The sequence below is a fragment of the Anopheles nili genome, chromosome 2 (assembly GCF_943737925.1).
Source record: "Anopheles nili chromosome 2, idAnoNiliSN_F5_01, whole genome shotgun sequence".
Classification (NCBI taxonomy): domain Eukaryota; kingdom Metazoa; phylum Arthropoda; class Insecta; order Diptera; family Culicidae; genus Anopheles; species Anopheles nili.
In genome coordinates, this window is record NC_071291.1 from 15,361,808 (window position 1) to 15,378,326 (window position 16,519).

A 16,519-nucleotide genomic window follows, 5' to 3' on the forward strand; every position below is an offset into this window, starting at 1 on the left:
ATGTATACGCGAGATTGCGAAGCTGGCGAGACTTAGCTTTTCTTTGTGTTTCTTTGCCGCGCGGAACGGTACGGTAAAAAAGGTTTTGTTTTTGATTTCCCTTGCACTTGCGCCAGTGTGTGCGTGAAAACGCTTCAGACAAAACAGTGACCAGCGGATGTCAAACGGATCTTTTAACTCCGTTTATATTACCCCTATAGCAGCGAGCGAACCTTCGCCGCGGGAAATTTCATCCCACATTTTTACATTTCTTTCCGCAGCAGGTTGCAGTTTTGAGCTGGACGAAAATTTTGAATTAGGAAGTTACCCGATGGGAACATTTCCCGTTTACATAAACTGTATATTTCATCTACATCTTATGGATCATCCGTATTACATCTATCAACACGATGTATTCTGCTGTTTCGTTTTCAAATAGACAATATTCCATCATGAAAGGAAAAGTACCGAAATTTCTCAAGAAATTTCAAGCAGCATCAGTAGATCGTCAAATATCCATCTGTTCCGTACTTATTTCATAATTTGTCATTCTCCATCTTCTTTATCTTTCCGGTGTGACTTTTTCTTATCTCGACTATGACGCTGCTCTCGTTCCCGGCTTCGATCAGAGCGTCTGGATTTGGACCTTTCGCGACTGCGAGACCTTTCGCGATGGCTGAAAATTGTGCACAGGACAAATTTCGATTATACAGCTGTTGATGCGATTCGATTAACCCTTGAACACTTACCGATCTTTATGACGGTCAGGCTTTACGGAACGTTTGTCCTTATCATCCCGCGATGAAGACGGCGTCGAGCCGGCTGGAGCAGCGCCTGCTGTAGCCGCTGCACCTCCTGCACTCTGAGCAGCATCAGCTCCGGGCTCTTCCTTCGGGACGACGCTATTGGAGTCTCGCTCGGATCGATGATCGCTCCGTTCACGGTCTTTGCGATCGCGATCACGATCACGATCACGGTCACGTTCGTGTTCACGCTCACGGTCTCGACCACGATCCCGATCGCGATCTCGCCGAGGTGGTTCCCGTTCACGGTCACGGTCGCGAGGATCGCCACGTTTCCGATCGTTAGGATTGCGCATATCACCACGTGGTCCTCCCGGTGGCATACCCGGCGGATGTATTCTTCCCCCACCTGGTCCCATTGGTCCGGGTCCTCCTACGATTCCTTGCTGCATCTGTTGTGGTGGAGGCATCACCATTCGTTCATTTCCACCACCACCACCACCCATCATGTCCATATGTTGCTGTTGTCCCATACCACCCATATTGGGATGCATCATTGGCGGGCAGGGCGTTAGGGTTTTTATGCCGGACGGTTGCCAATTACCATTATCATTTCCCCATTGGGATTCTTGCATTGGATCGTAGTAATCCGAGTATTCCGGCTCCTGGTGATAAAAATCGGGCGGTCCACCTCCAAACCCGGGCGGTCCTCCAGACATAGACGGGTCGTATTTATTTCCCACGACCGTCCGGCTGTATTCTCTCCGATCAGCGGTCATTACCTGGATAACGTTTTCCTTCGGTTGACTCGACATACCCATGCCATCATCTCGTCGTCCTCCTCCTCCGCCACCACCACCCATCGGTCCTCCGCTCATCGGACCACCGGGTCCTCCACCGATGACCTCAATAGGTCCATTCATTTTTCTTGGCCCACCCATGGGTCCACCACCCATAGGACCACCGGACCGTCGCATATCCCGCATCATGCCCATCGGAGGGGCCGCTTGAGGATTGTTTATCGTCAATCCTGCCATTCCGACACCACTCTCATGTTGCCTTATACGTTTCTGTCGCTCACAGTACGATCGCCAGGTTTCTTCATTAAATCCATAATTGAAGTAATCCGTTATGTCCGCACCCGGCTTGCGCCACGGTTTCTCATCCAGCGAATCGATGCTGAACTCGTGCGCCGGAACACCATTGATCGTGCCCACGCTTTCGAACTCTTCCATGCTGAATTTGCCCGCCGGTTGTTTCGTTTTGTCCGTCACACCGGCAGCATTTGCGGCCGTTTGGTTTGGCATGATGGGACCTCGCTGCTTGATTATGTTGTAGCTTGGGCCCGATTTGATGTCTCCAATCACGACATTAATATCATCGTCCTCATCGCTATCGATGTCGCTCTCCATATCGCTTAATCCTCCCTTGTCCTTTCCACCGTTGTCATCCACGTGGCCCATTCCATCGCCCGTTTCCGAGGATTTCTTTCCTTCGCCCTTCTCCTTATCATCCTCTTCGTTTTCACCCTTTCCGGATTGTGATGCGTCGGTGAGCCGGCGTTTTGCAGACGAATCCTTCTCCCGTAATTCAGCTTCCCCCCGACCGTCATCCATGAGATGCGAATCATCCTGACTCTCATCCGGAGCTTCTTCGCCCTCTCGAAGGTGCAGATCACTAGAATCCATAGCGTTATCGTCGCACTGTTGTTCCCGGCCGGACATTCCATTCTCGCTGCCTGAAGCGGTGTAGTCGTTCGCATTGTTAAGATCGTTCGAACCGCGCCGGATGTTGTTTGAATTGCTAGCTTCTCTGTTCAACGAATCTGTGTCAGGTTCGTCCCAGAGCGGGTTTTTGCCTGCAACTGCACCATCGGCATCGAGCGTTGCAGCAGAGTCGCTTGTGGGGCCATCCTGTGCCGAGTTCCCGTACAACCAGCTATCTTCGTTTCCTTCGTCCGCCATCACGCACGAGGGAATTAATGTCTGTGTTCGCTTTTATGCCAAATATTTACCAAACACTAAGTTTTATTTCAACTTTTCGTGGCGGCGTTTTTCTTGGGGGTTTCTTCCTCTTTTTCTCCGCACAGGTGAAACGAGTGTTCTATGTAGGAGAAGCGGGCGGCTTGCACATGACCATATTCAAATGATGAGGTCTTTTTCTGCCACGTTTCTACTATATGCACAATGAGTTTTGATGCTCTAATGCTGTTTTATGCTACAAAATTCGCAAAAATCTTTAACTAACTTAAAATACCGCCCAAAACAATCGTAATCACACAACACTTTGACGTAGCTAACGTCAGAAGCGATTTGCTAATTGATTTCTTTGCTGTCATAGTTTTGGGTCGTTACGATGATTGGGGTAAGCTATGTTGAATTTTTCATCACCTATCATTTCAAAATGCAACAAAATAGAGACATTTTTTACAAAAGTAACAGGAGAGCATACCAGTCAAGAGGTTTTATTTTTCATGATTGAACGAAGGCGCAGCTGTGCTACAAAAATGTACCATGTATAACAGAAATTGAGTACCACAGTACAAACGCTTTGAAAATTAGCTCATGTCGCTAACAGAAATGTTTGAAAAATGAAATGTTTCAAGCATTTGGCTAGCGCCATTTATAAGCAAAAGTATGAAACTTACTTTAGTACAGATAGCGCCATTTATGTGTGAAAACTAATTTTAAGCGTTCGTGTTTTTTAAGCGTTTTACGAAATGAAGTGTTAATATTTTTAAAATTTAAACCTCATGACTATCATGCTCTCTTGTAACTTTTACGTAAAATATTTGCTGTTTTCCCTATGTAATGCGAGGACAGTTTTGCTTTTTCTATTTTATTACCCCTTTTCACTTTGCATACTGTTGTTTATTTCACTGTATTTGCTAGCTAACGTTGTTCGTTCGTTGTTATGAGCATGCTCATTACGAACTCTGAGGACAGTTTGATTAATTATTCATTGATTATTATTCATTATTTCGCCATCATATTCTCACATCAAACATATCTTTTTATGTTCTTTTTATAAAAAGATATACAATGATTTTTATGGAGACTTATGCATAGCCTATTCAATTATATAGCCTATATGTTTCAGAGGGATGTCGTATCACATCGCCTATATGATATTAGTGTTGATTTTTTTTTGTTCAATAAGCTGTATCTGTAAAATCACTTGTGTGCTCTGTTTTTTGTGTGAGGATTAAAAGGATACTCATACCACTGTTACATACTGAATAATGTTTCTTTATCGCTTAATGAAAGCTTACCTCACCCAAAACCCCAATAAAAAACGATTATAACACATTATGATGGGTTGTGATTGTTTGCTGGAAAATCAACTTCCTCTATTACTTCCTTTCTTGCACCAGTTAGACAAAGATGCTACAGATATTGGACTCATTGTTACCATTTTAATGTCAGTCCACGCGAGTTCACATTATTCAAATTCGCATGCTTTTCCGGCTTGGTGTATATTGTAGGTTTTCAGTCTAGCCTGAGAACAGTACGACCATCTTTATAGCCTCACGCGCAAGCTTTCCCATCCGATCACTGAGCACTTACCTTTATCGCACCGTAAACGTGCATAGCCCGACGTCATTATTACCTTTTATCTTCTGTTTCTCTCCCCGCGTTAAATCAGAGCCAAAGATATTCAGAGCACTTGTGTTTCCGTTTTCTTTATTATTTTCTTGCAAATGTTTCTATCAACATATCTTCCGTCGAGTACGAGGAAAACCTATTACATGCTGTGGAAGTTATGCTTTTCCGGACGTGAGAGCCTTACAACTATCTTAATACTGTCACTACAGACAAGCGGACTGGAAGCTAGCTAACGCAAAACATAAAGAAAATAAATGTGGGTCAAATCAAACGTAACAATGCGGAACGAATCCCGTACAAGAGACAAGAAAAAATAAACCGGGAAATAGTAGTAAAAGTAAGCGCAGGGCGGAATAGCTACATCGCAGCGTACAGATTATCCGGAACAGGTGATTAGCGCACTAAAAAAAGACTCATAATGATCAAGAGTCTTCAGAACAGTCTGTGTGGCTGTTTGAGCGAAAAAAACTACATCAAATTTGAAGCTTCTATAGCAAGGGAATTGCTCTTAATGCTACTATTTCTATTTGGTTCCGCACATTGTAACGTGTCGCACGTTACATTTGCTGGCAAATTGGCTGACTATTTTGGTATACATCCCTGGAATCGATCGAACGATTGCGTTCGCGTACAAAACGACAAAGAAAACTATGATAACAAAATGTTCAGAAAAAAGAAAGAAAGAAAAAAAACAACCGGAAAATCTCAATGGCTCACGCACGTGGCGGAGAAAAAAAGGAACGCTTCAGAACGCCTTTTTCGCAAACAGAAAGGACAAGAACAAATGGAACCAGTTACGATATCGCTAACAGCTATCAATCATGCAGTATTCGCACGCTACCAAAATATACAGATCAATGTCGTTTGGCAAAGCTACGGGAAGATCCTCGCAGCCATTGCTGGTCTCGTCTCGATACACGACCCCTTTTTTGCACGGCAGTATCCCGAACCACAATCTCGTCGTTCACACAAAACAGACGCGCACACACTTCCTTTCACACGATCGCACGCACGCATTTCTAAGGCATAACGCTAACTTCTAGGGTAACATATTGGTTGGTTGAGGGTTGGGACTTAAACTACGGCGAATCTCCGTCTGCTTGCCGACGAGAATGTCCCGGATCTGTACGATCGGTTTGGTCAGGTAGACCGGTACGTGATCGTCACGGCGTTGGAACAGGCATTCACCTTCGAACTGGATGAGGTCGTGTTTGCGAGCACGCAACAACAGTCCGACCAGCTTATCGTTGATGTGTGTGTAAATCTGCCGAGCGTGACAAGAGCAAGAGGAAGGAAAACGTTAGATCATGTGCGGAATTGAGCTTAGGTTAGAGATTTAGAGTTCTTTCGGTCTAAGGATGTCTTCGAGGTGCAAGATACCTACGTTGAACAACTCGCCGAAGTAGATCATTTTAATGTCAGGATTCTTCTTGGACACCGGCTGGCCGTCAACGTCGATCACCTGGCAAAGTTCGAGCATTTCCTGGTACACCTGAATGTTGGCCTTTTTGCCTCGGTATTCCGTGAGGCTGCCAGCTTTCGGTCTGGTCAATGAACATGTAGAGAAAGAAGCAAAAACCAAACAAGTTCGGATTGGTATTGCGCAGGACATTGATCGATGGTTTAGTATCGTTTGGGTTTTAGGTATTGCCGTGTTGTTAGTCGAGTACAATTTTTATTCACTTTACATTGTGGTGACTAATTAAATTGTGCCGTTGGATTACATGCAGTTCCACCTCAACGCAAGCGTTGCGAAAGTGCAACAGGTTAATGGGTTAACGTACAGGAACAGGAAGTAGCAGCTTTAGCGCTAGAAATTCTAGCTCCGCTACGGAACAGCAGACAGGATCGCGTTTACCAGAACAAGGAAATCGTTAACCTAACGACAGTTGACAAGGTAAGGGACGAGTTTAGCAGTTCTCGTGGTGATTGAAGAAGTGCGACTGTATTCGTGAACAATATCATTAGATCATCCGTGCATCCGTGCTCAGTCCGATGCGGTTCCTATCGCTCCTTCCAGATCATGGCTCTCTCCATTCGATGGGCACGTAACGCAGCAAAGCTGTGGCGCAGAAACGGCTAAAACAAAGGACTGCCTGATTCACCCTCTTTCCACTGGCCTAGAAACGCCTCAAAACGCCTCTTGGGTATGGCCAGAGGAGGATCTAGTTCGGCTTCAAAGCACACGCGCGAGTGCATGACCAACACGCACACGTGGCAGAATGGTAATAGCTTATGGTAAAGGGCGCTTATACTATCACGGTTACATCACAGGCACAATAAAAGCGAAAGGCGGCCAAAAGTTGTGGGGCTGGCTACAAAAAAACGTTGGCTAAAAGGCGTCGAATCGATCGACCCAGATGTTGGAGAAGCTTTCGCACGCGAAGTTGCCGCTATTGGTAACCTCCAAACATTGGGCGTAAGGTTAGCAGTTTGGTTAGGTGGTTAGGTGGAGCTGACCTTCAGACGGTTTAGAGATGGGAAAAGCAGAGCCAGCGGTGCGCGTCCTTGCGCCGGTTTCATGCACTTACTTGCCGTACTCCTCCTTGCTGATCTGTAGCCTTGCCATACCACGTGTCGCCTGTGCATCGGAGAAGGGATTCGAGAGCTGCGACTCCCGGTGACTCTGGGCGGTCTGATTGAACAGGGCCACCTTCGAGGACAGTGGTGAATCCTGGAAAAAAAAATCCATAGAGAGATCGAAAAGGGACGCGCATTAGTTGAATGTTGGGAGAATGACTATCGGAGGACCTAAAGCACATTAGGAACGATCGACAGTACAACAACGATCAGGCGATCTGGCACCACAATGCCGCATCGGATGGTCGTCGACTTGTGTGAACAAATTCTGCAGCGATTGTGCATCCGTCTCGCTTATATCACTACGTTTCAGCTCGTAACAAGCGACAAGACGGCGCACATTTGGACCTCGCACCACGTCAGGTTCGGGATCACGCTGTTGGCGGCGATCGAGTGACAGTTGATGTTGCTGTCGTCGACGCCATGATCGCTGACGGCGTAGTTCTTCCTCACGCAAGATTCGCTCACGAATTGTGTCCTCTTCTCGCAGCAGACGTCGCTCGAGTCGTCGCAAACGTGCCTCTCGGCCGGCCTCTTCTTCCTGCTCGAGTTCCAGATCCAGATCACTGCTTAGATCATCTTCCTGACGACGTTGCGTTCTTCGCTGCTGATTGCGAGTTCGTTGACCAGCCGCACCGGGGCGCTGTCGTCGTCGAGGAGTTGCCTCTTCTTGAGTGGGTTCCTCTTCTTCTTCCTCTTCTTCGCCTTCCGTGGGCTCTGGACGTGCGGCAGCAGGTCGTCGACGAGCCGCAGGACGTCTAGCAGCCGCAGGACGAGCCGCTCCTCGAGCTCGTCGTCCTGCACGAGGCTGTGCTTCTTCTTGCTCTTCCTCTTCCTCTTCGGGATCCTCTTCAGGTTCTTCCGGTTCTGAACGGCGTTGACGACGTTGTTGACCTCGTTGGCGTTGCTGTTGGCCACGCTGACTTGCACGTGCTGGCCGAGGAGCTGGTTCTTCCTCAGGTTCTTCCTCGGGTTCTTCCTCTTCTTCCGCTCTCTGAGGCCGGGGACGTCTGAGTGGTCGAGCTGGTGTTTGACGACGTGTCGTAGGCTGCGTACGTGGTCTCTGACGTGGACGTGGCCGCTCCGGCTCCTCCTCTTCAGGTTCTTCTTCAGGTTCTTCCTCGGGTTCCGATTGCACCGGGCGTCGAGGCCGTTGCGCAGCCGGTCTACGCTGAGATCGGCGCGAGGCGGGACGCGTTCGTGGTGGTTCTTCCTCCTCGAGTGGCTCCTCCTCAAGTTCTTCCTCGTCGCTCAGGAATCGCCGACTGACACGGCTACCCCGGCGTCGTCGCTCCTCACGCTCCTCAAGCCGCAGAAGTCGACGTTGCGTCAGCTCCAGCCCAGTGTCCAGGCAGATACAACAGCTCCTTTGGCACGTCTGACAGTTGCTGTGCTCAGGAGCACCTCGAAACACACGCGACACAATGCCACCCATTTTAGGGACTGCGCTGTTTTTGGGCTCTCTTTACCACGTAGGGAAAGAAACTCTGGCTCACGACAGTCTAAAGACCTGATCTGGTCTTCACAACGATGGGCTACAACTTCAGGATCTTAACCAAGTAGCAAACACCCCGGCTGATTGCGCCAAATGCGCGAACTTGCTGCCACCGGAGAAGCGAATTGGCGCGAGAACTTTACCGTCCGAACGATCGAACGCTACAAACTGCACATTGCAGCAACGGCGGTGCTTTTATTGATCGGATATCCATTCGGGGTCAGTCGACCGGATGCACCTGAACTAAGGCATTTCTGCGCGCGAAGCCTGCGTGTAGGCACGTTTCGCTTGACCCCGCCGACCGAACGAAGCGCCAGCTAATCGCGAGCCGTCACGAACGGCAAGCCCTACGAAAGGACGAAGAGCCTCATATTTTCACCAAGGTGTTTGTGATCGTTCACGAGCCTAGATGGTTATCTGGTAAGAATTGTGAGGCTCAGAGCAACGTCAATTCCGTCGTTCCAAACGAAATGGGCTCAAGTAACTGCTCAGTTGTGTTGTGCAGCTTGCGAGTGAAAGTTTTCCACCATTCCTGAGAGGTGCACACCTCATTATTATGCCATTAGATCGGTCATGGGGGCATGAGAAAAGCGCCTTTCGCAAACGTGGCGTCTTTCATCAAATACAAGCCCATTTTGTGGGGCCTTTTGCTTCATTGCATCTATCATCCTATGACGACACCTGGCTCAATGGTGGCTGATATCATCGCGTCATAAACTCGCGGCGATGCGATCGTAACACACTGAGAACGCACCACCAACGCGGGTGGATGAATTTCACTCTCAGTTTACACAGTGCCACCACGAACAGGTGTCCGAGCAGCGTTTGTGTTTAGTTTGAGGTAGCGAAGGTAGCGAGAAAAAGAAATACTATCTCATTTTCCCACCCCAAACGGCAGACGGAGAACGCCCCGTATCGGGTCGTTAATGAGGGAAATGCCTTTCCCAGCGAGGTACCGTGGCTCGTTTTTTCTTCTCATTTTTCCATAACCCGGCCAAGTGTGGCTACATGCACGGGAGAGGAGGAAAAGGTGAAAAGCAAAATATGAAATCATCATCGTTCCTTGATCGTGCATTTCGAGGGTTGAACTTTCGATTTCATTTTCGCTGATCAGTCGACCTGATATGATCGCGTATGTGGGTCTTTGATGGAGGGGAAAACTCACCACGGGTGGCAGTGAAACAAAATGGAGAATTCCCTGATCATTCTGATGGATTTTTCATTTGTGATTTCCCATAGTTTCTGCGTCCCGGTGGCCTATGATGCGAACGATTCCTTTGTGTCGTTACATTGCAATGAAAGCACACATAACACGACTCGATCTCCTGCACAGATCGCACCGATGGGGCGCATGTATGTTAATGATGCTTATGCTCAGACCACTTCAATGGAACTTCAACCTCGAGGGGCACACAAATCGTCTAACGGGAGTTATGGACCGCGTGCGTTAGGGCTCTTTGCTCGCCAGCTTCCCAAACACTTTCGATTGTGGGTCATTTGGGAGGCGATTCGAAAGTAGTAAAAAAGAAAAAAAAAAGACGTGCGCCCATTCCAACCCGAGAGCAATTCCTCTTCGAGGCTCGTTGAAGCCTCGCTGTCTAATGATTCGATTAGCACGTGGTTGCAGGGAAATAAATATGAAGTACCCTCTTGACGGATCGATACCGCTTTTCGCCGCTCGAGCTCGCGCTTTCACACACATATGTGAATGGTGGAAAGAAGGCGTAGAAAGCCACCGAGGTACTCGCGCGAGATCCTCTCACCTTCCTGCTAATTCGCGTCGCCGTACTCGCTTGCCTGGCTTTTGTTTCCCTCGCCAACCCTTTAATTAATCTAATCAACTGCTGACTGTTTGCAAATTTTGCCTTTCGCTTTCGCAGCTTCCCGGCCAGCAAGCTGGAGAACATGCGCCGGAAAGTTAAATGGCAGCACCGGCATTTGGTGCTTTTCGTTTCGTAGTTTTGCACCATTTTGTCTGCCACCGTTTTCTGCCGCTTTCTTCGGGGGAGAAATTTTGGGCCCTCGTTCGAGATAAATTAACGCTTACAGGTGGAAGATAAGCGCCAGCTGCGATGCTATCGGTCCAGAAGACAAGAGAGACTGGCCAATAATTGGACACCTCGGTTGGTTCGGCGGCATTGGGCAGTGATCGGACGCGGTTGAACGATTACCGGGGCTGGCTTCTGGCACGTCCGGCAACAAAGCTACTCGATTGATATGTGGTACGATCGCGTGCGCAACGATCAGAGTACCAGCGAGCTTATGGGTATAGGGCTCGCACACGCCTCTGGCAGTTACAACCCCGAAAGAAACGTTCTTGTAGCGTACGATAGGCCTCGGTTTTCGCAAAGCTAAGGTTAGCCCGCACTAGTAGAACGTTTGAAGGAAGTAACGTGCGGCTGTCGGACAAAGCCGTTCGATTTGGGGCCAACAAAAATGTAATTGCATACTTCAAGGGCGTAGGGAAAACTCCTCCTCCATTCAAGGAAGTCCTAACGGGAGCTTTGAAAGCGAGCTTTGCGTCCATTATTTGAAAGCTCTCCGTGGCAAGATGAACATAGTGTGCGTAAACATTTAATTAGTTTTTCTTCCCTTAATTTGTAAAGCAACGTCAACGCGGGAAAGAAATGCTTTCGATTGTACGTTATTCCATTATCGAAGTGCGTATGTGTTTTCACCGTACAGCAAGCGCAACAAAGCAAGGGGAGTAGAAAATGAATCCATTTGCTTTTGTGCAGTGTTTTTCATCTTTTCCATCCTATTTTGATGTGCGTGGTTTGTTTTCTTCTGTTTCTGTTTGTTGATGATAAATGAACATAAATATTGATAACGCAGCAGGCAATGGCGAAACCTTTGGTTACGAAAACAACAGTTCCGGCCCGAGGGCATGGAAAGCGCACCATTACGTTACGTATGGTGTTGATGAATTGTATTTTATTTTACAGCGTATCAGCAGGCGCGGCGTACGACGCAGCACTGTCCAAAAAAAAAGTGGCCTTTATCGCACCAAACCTGTTCTCTTTCTCCTCACAATTGGGAAGAGAGTGTATCGCTGAGATTAAGACAAAAAAATCAAATAAAGCATAAACGACACCATCACGCGGAGCAAGAAAAAAAAAGGCTCGCGGCCTGAACGCGCCTCCGGAAACGGTGCATTATGTTATCAGGCGTTTCTTCCGTCAATCAAGCGTGCGATCGTACGCAAGATCGGTTCGGCGTAGAAAGCACCTTTGCGCAGTTTTTAGTACCCTCCGGTTCATTACGCAAGCGCACGCAAACGCCACGATTGCGACGCGTTGATTGCCGCTTGGACTGACGAGTTGGAAGGTATGATAAGCAACCAACAGCTGGCATAATTAGCCGCTTGTGCCTTTTCGTACGGCCGATGGGCTAGATTATTGATCCACCGTATCCACAGGGAAGGCAAATGAAAGGGTTCGGTGGTGCGTGATCAGTTTACAACGGCCATCATCGGTTGGTTTCCTCAACAGGCAGGGAGGGTTGTCGTAGGCGAGTGGCGTTTCTTCGTAAACAACCTGGTTCAACATCACTCCGCAACGTGGCGACTTCCGCCAAGGATCCTTGACATTCCTGCCGCGTGATTCTGTCCGCGGTAGGATATTAATTATGCTCTGGTTGTTAGAACTCCCCGGCCCACCACCAAAAACCTCTGGTCGGATCCGTTTGGTCGGATAAAAATAGCCAAGTACATAAAACATGCGCACCCTAGCAGCGCCGACCGTTGGGCGCCATTTCAATGCCAACCGATCGGAATTCCTCTCGAATGAACCGTCCCTACGCGCTTATGGTCCCTACGCCTTAATGGTTAGGGAAAACAGGAAAAATCAATCAAACCCGTCCAGCGGCGCGGTTCTGCCGAGGCGTCCTCAGCTGTCCTGCGAATGGCATGGCTGCTGACATGCTTAGTCCCTGAACCTGCAGCACGCGGTCGCACGAAAACTGGCCACCTTCACTCGGTTTGTGCCGCTTCTAATTAATGCAGCAAAATAAATCTGTCCGCATTTAGGGGCGGCCTTTCGGTCGAGCCGAGCAGGCGCAGCATGTCCGAAAAAGTTCAAGTACAAGTTCGAAGCCCTTGGTCTTGGCGGATCCACTAGACAGAGGGGGTTGGGGTTTTTGGGGGAGACCCTCCCTCCCCCATTTTCCCGACACCGATCACTCGATCGGTGTGCAATTCACCCGCACACACACACACACACACTCAAAGAGCACCCGCGCGTGCCATCTTCCTTTGCGCGGATGTGTGTGAGTGTTTTTCTTGTCCTGCTGCTGCGGTATAAAAATAGGAATGGTTTCGAACTTATTCATAACCTCAATGGAATGCCGATCGTATGCCAAACTCGATCGCAGCCGCTCACTCCCGCAGCAGCCGTGTGTTTGTTATCAACCTGCATTCTTCAAAGAGCCTAGGCCTGCTGTAACCTGCAAGCGTGAAATATCGGCCCTGAACGTGCAAAAATGACACGCCTCGTGCCAGCGGTCACGATCGTAACGCATTCCCGGTGCCATTCGCTGACGAGGGAAATTCCATCCACCCTAGCGGATGTTGCACACTCGCGAACCCTACCCAAACAAGGACCACTCGATGAGGTGCCCCATCAACATCACCACCTGTCGCCATCTGTGTGGCCGAGAAGGAGCAAAATTTCGTATCAAATATCCATCCCCAGCCCACCACCGCCTACTTCTGTGAGCTCTTGTATGTGACGATTGTGAAATGATGCGGAAATTTAGCTCCCAAGTGGCACGAGCGTGAAAAAAAACGTCGCCTAGCAACCGGGCCACGAAAGAAACGTGCAAAACGGCATGCCACACTTTTATCACCGCACTCGAGCGTCTTGAGCGGAGGAGCGAGCTGAGTGGTGGAGACACGAAAGCGGGAGTTTTATTTTGGGCGCATTCCGAAGCACCCCATCGCCCTCGGGTACCCGGTTTTCCCAGCACTTTCCCGGTTAATCCTCGGCTCAACGTTAAAACGTCTCACACCAAAACCCGATTCAGCTGATCCGGCCGGCTGGCGTTGATTGTTGCAAATGTTTCAACGTTCGGCCCACAAATGGTTGCACGCACGCACGCACGCCGTGCGGGTTGGTTCTTAACGCTTCACGAGGACGAAGATTGCAGGGGTCGCGGTCCTAGCAATGGCGGCACTTACGGGAGTTTCGGACAGCCGTATGGTGATGGAGCTTCTTCGCGCCGTTGTAGACATGGCGCTCTAAGGGTTGATGAGGCGTTGATCACGGAAAGCTGAGCACACTGAGTCCGCTAAAGCAGATGCGGTCTGTTTGTTGTATCGCCGGGGATGAAACTGAGATAGCGTCGGGGGTGGATCGCTTTAACAAATGGCCATTTCGATCGATCGGTTCACGATCGGGTTTGCAGATTAAGATCGGTTAGGGCCGATAATTTGCGAGATGAGTGGGTTCAACGTTCGGGCGCGATTCGTCCTTTAGCGGCTCATCGAAGTGGTTTGGGAAGGACTAAATCTGGGCCTTCCCGGACGTTAGGAAGGCCAGCCAGCCGATCTGTAACGCCCCACACGAGTGTGCTGGATTCCATCAATGTCGTTGGCGTGGAATCGCACATCGAACAACGTTGCTCTTTGTCAGCATTCGAGGTCCTCGCTGAAGGTCGGCCGCGTGTGCCAGGATGTCTCAGGTGTACCACGTCGCGTCTATATTTACACGGCTCCCGACAGCTGCTGTTCTCGCCGCCCAGTATCCGGAGCACTCGGTGCTTCGATGTGACATTGTAAATAATTTGCACGTCGCAAACCGCTCCGTTGGTGGGTTGGAATGAAAATAACTTGCACCGTACCAATCCGGGATGGCGTGGGAATGCGGCCCTCTCGAGTTTTCACTGACACACTCCTCCATCGCGGACGATGGATGTCAATCCGTGAACGTCAATCCTGGCGTCGAATGGGTTTTTGGTGACGTTCCTTCAGTGGCGTTGTTGATCACTCACCGGACGGGGGTCGTCTATCGGTGCTAATCTTATGTAAGAGACACTCCTTCTCGGGTTTGGCAGGCCCTCCAGACCAGTGCAGCTAATTTGGGTCGCCGTCACGCTCGGCTCGTGCAGGGTGGCTCGAGTGGAGTGTCGGCACGACCAAAGGCATTCCGTGCTGATGGACTGCCCCGACCGAAGATGGCGCTGATCATATTTCACCCCATCGTGGGGGATGGAAATAGATTACATTTTGCCGTGAGTCAAGATCACTTAAGGTGGGTAACGCGCGGTAATGCACCGATTACCAAACGGTCCATTTTACGGTTTATGATACGTTGAAGCTTCGGTTTTTATTTTTTGCCTCTGCGTTGAATTTTGAAACTTCCTCTCCGGAGTTAATGGAAGGCCGTCGCATTTACCGAGGATGAGTCAATGGGGTGGTTGAGCCCGGTTAAAAAATGCACATCTTCTCTGGCCAGCCGTGTCTTGAACGGTTGTTGATTCATCCCTACGGTAGTGTCGCTCGTGCTCAAGTGTCTGAAACACTCCACTGACTTTTGGACTTTTGTCTGTCAATGACCGAAGAATGACACGTACGAAAGCGGCACATCCTTTTACACAACCTTCGACGATGTCTGATTCAACTCGAACCGGAGCTTTCCATCGCTTTCATGCGTCATGCAGCAACGGATCTACGATTCTACGCTGAAGTTAGCCGAAAAAAAACACCCACAAAACTAGCACACCTAGATAATTCTATGACATAATCCCCACTCGAACTGCGGTTGTTAAAAAAAACTGGGTTGCGGTCCGATTGCGGGCGGGGTAATAAACACACCCGGAGTCCAATTTACCCATAGCTGATCAATAAATCCGTGGGTTTTATGAAGGCGCATCATTATTCGGCTGCTCGATTGCCGGACCTCGTCGATTCGCCTGGGGGGCACTTCTTCCGTCGAGCTTTTTGGGCGGTTTCCGTTCGGTTGCTCCCACTTCCCGCAATTAGCAGACCCACCGGTTTGACGTGAGCTCGCGGAACTTCCCTGACCTACTGCTCTCCAGCGCCAGCGGCCATCGTGCCAGTTCCTGCGCAATCATCGAGTGCGAGTCCAACACACTTTGGTTGGATTCTGCGAGTGTTTTTGCTGTGCTTCTTCGTGATCTAACTCTGCGCAAGCAGCAACGGTGAGCAGATTATTCTTTTCGGTTCGGCGAAACACCGAAGGAAGCGGCAAGAGAGCGGCGCTAATGAGCTGGAGAAAGAATGCAACCATCCGTTCGGGATGGTCGGTAGAAACAGAAACGCTTCTCGCGGGTCCGTTTTTACTGATTGTTTACCAAACACTTCGATGCCGTAGCCAAACCGGCGGCCATTAATTGGCAGCAAATTGTTAACCCCAAATCGGTGCACTGTACTCGCCAATGCCAGCCAAAGTGGCGTCGAATTTTGCGAAGAAAACCGTACTCCAAGAAAAACCCCACGAAGGTCGCTTGGGATAGTTGGCGTGGCTGTGAGTTGATCGGTTTCCTGAGTGATCGCGATCGAGGTTGCGATCTTGGGTGTTTCAAAATGATATGCTTAAGAATAAAGCTTTGCAGAAGTAGAAACTTACCACTATCAGTCGAAGGGCGCCAAGTTCGTGTGCTACGTCCGTCATCTTGTGAATGCGATCGAGTTCAGCACTGTCTTGCTCTTCCCGAGTCTGCTTAGCTGTTTGCTCCTGCTGCACGTCAAGCAACTCCTGAGCAACACCACCGTCGGTTGGGTCTCCGTCTCCGCAGGAGATGGCAGTTTCACTTGATCGAGCACTGCTCGTGCCCTCACTACAACTACTACGACGGGATTCACTGCCGGATGCCAAGACGACGAGCTCCGTGTCTACCGTGGTGGAACCGATTACTGACACGTGTCCCTCACAAAACTCCGGCTCCAAACCGATGCAGTTAACGGAGAATGAGGTGCAATTCACGTGAACGCTTTCGATAAAGTTTTGTCTCCGATTCCGGGATTAGCAAGATAACGTGTGCAAGTGTTTATGTCCCTGCTAAACGACACCACACCGGATTGAGGAACTCGCGCAACTTCCCGACCAGAACCGTACGAGCTTATCAATGCCACTCGACTAACACCGCGCCGAACGTCT

At 49.3% G+C, this 16,519-nt stretch overlaps 2 protein-coding genes across 2 annotated transcripts; both read right to left on the bottom strand.

The window, feature by feature from the left end:
• Window positions 1-327: 327 nt before the first annotated feature.
• LOC128732005 (pre-mRNA 3'-end-processing factor FIP1-like) lies at window positions 328-2,686 on the bottom strand. Its single transcript, XM_053825164.1, has 2 exons — window positions 729-2,686; window positions 328-655 (listed from the first exon to the last, which is right to left on the bottom strand). The coding sequence occupies exons 1-2, from the start codon at window positions 2,684-2,686 to the stop codon at window positions 526-528; spliced, it is 2,088 nt and encodes a 695-aa protein (XP_053681139.1). The 3' UTR covers window positions 328-525.
• Window positions 2,687-4,388: 1,702 nt separating this feature from the next.
• On the bottom strand, window positions 4,389-16,033 carry LOC128731060 (actin-binding Rho-activating protein). Its single transcript, XM_053824154.1, has 4 exons — window positions 15,989-16,033; window positions 6,859-7,001; window positions 5,712-5,871; window positions 4,389-5,591 (listed from the first exon to the last, which is right to left on the bottom strand). The coding sequence occupies exons 1-4, from the start codon at window positions 16,031-16,033 to the stop codon at window positions 5,367-5,369; spliced, it is 573 nt and encodes a 190-aa protein (XP_053680129.1). The 3' UTR covers window positions 4,389-5,366.
• Window positions 16,034-16,519: the final 486 nt, after the last annotated feature.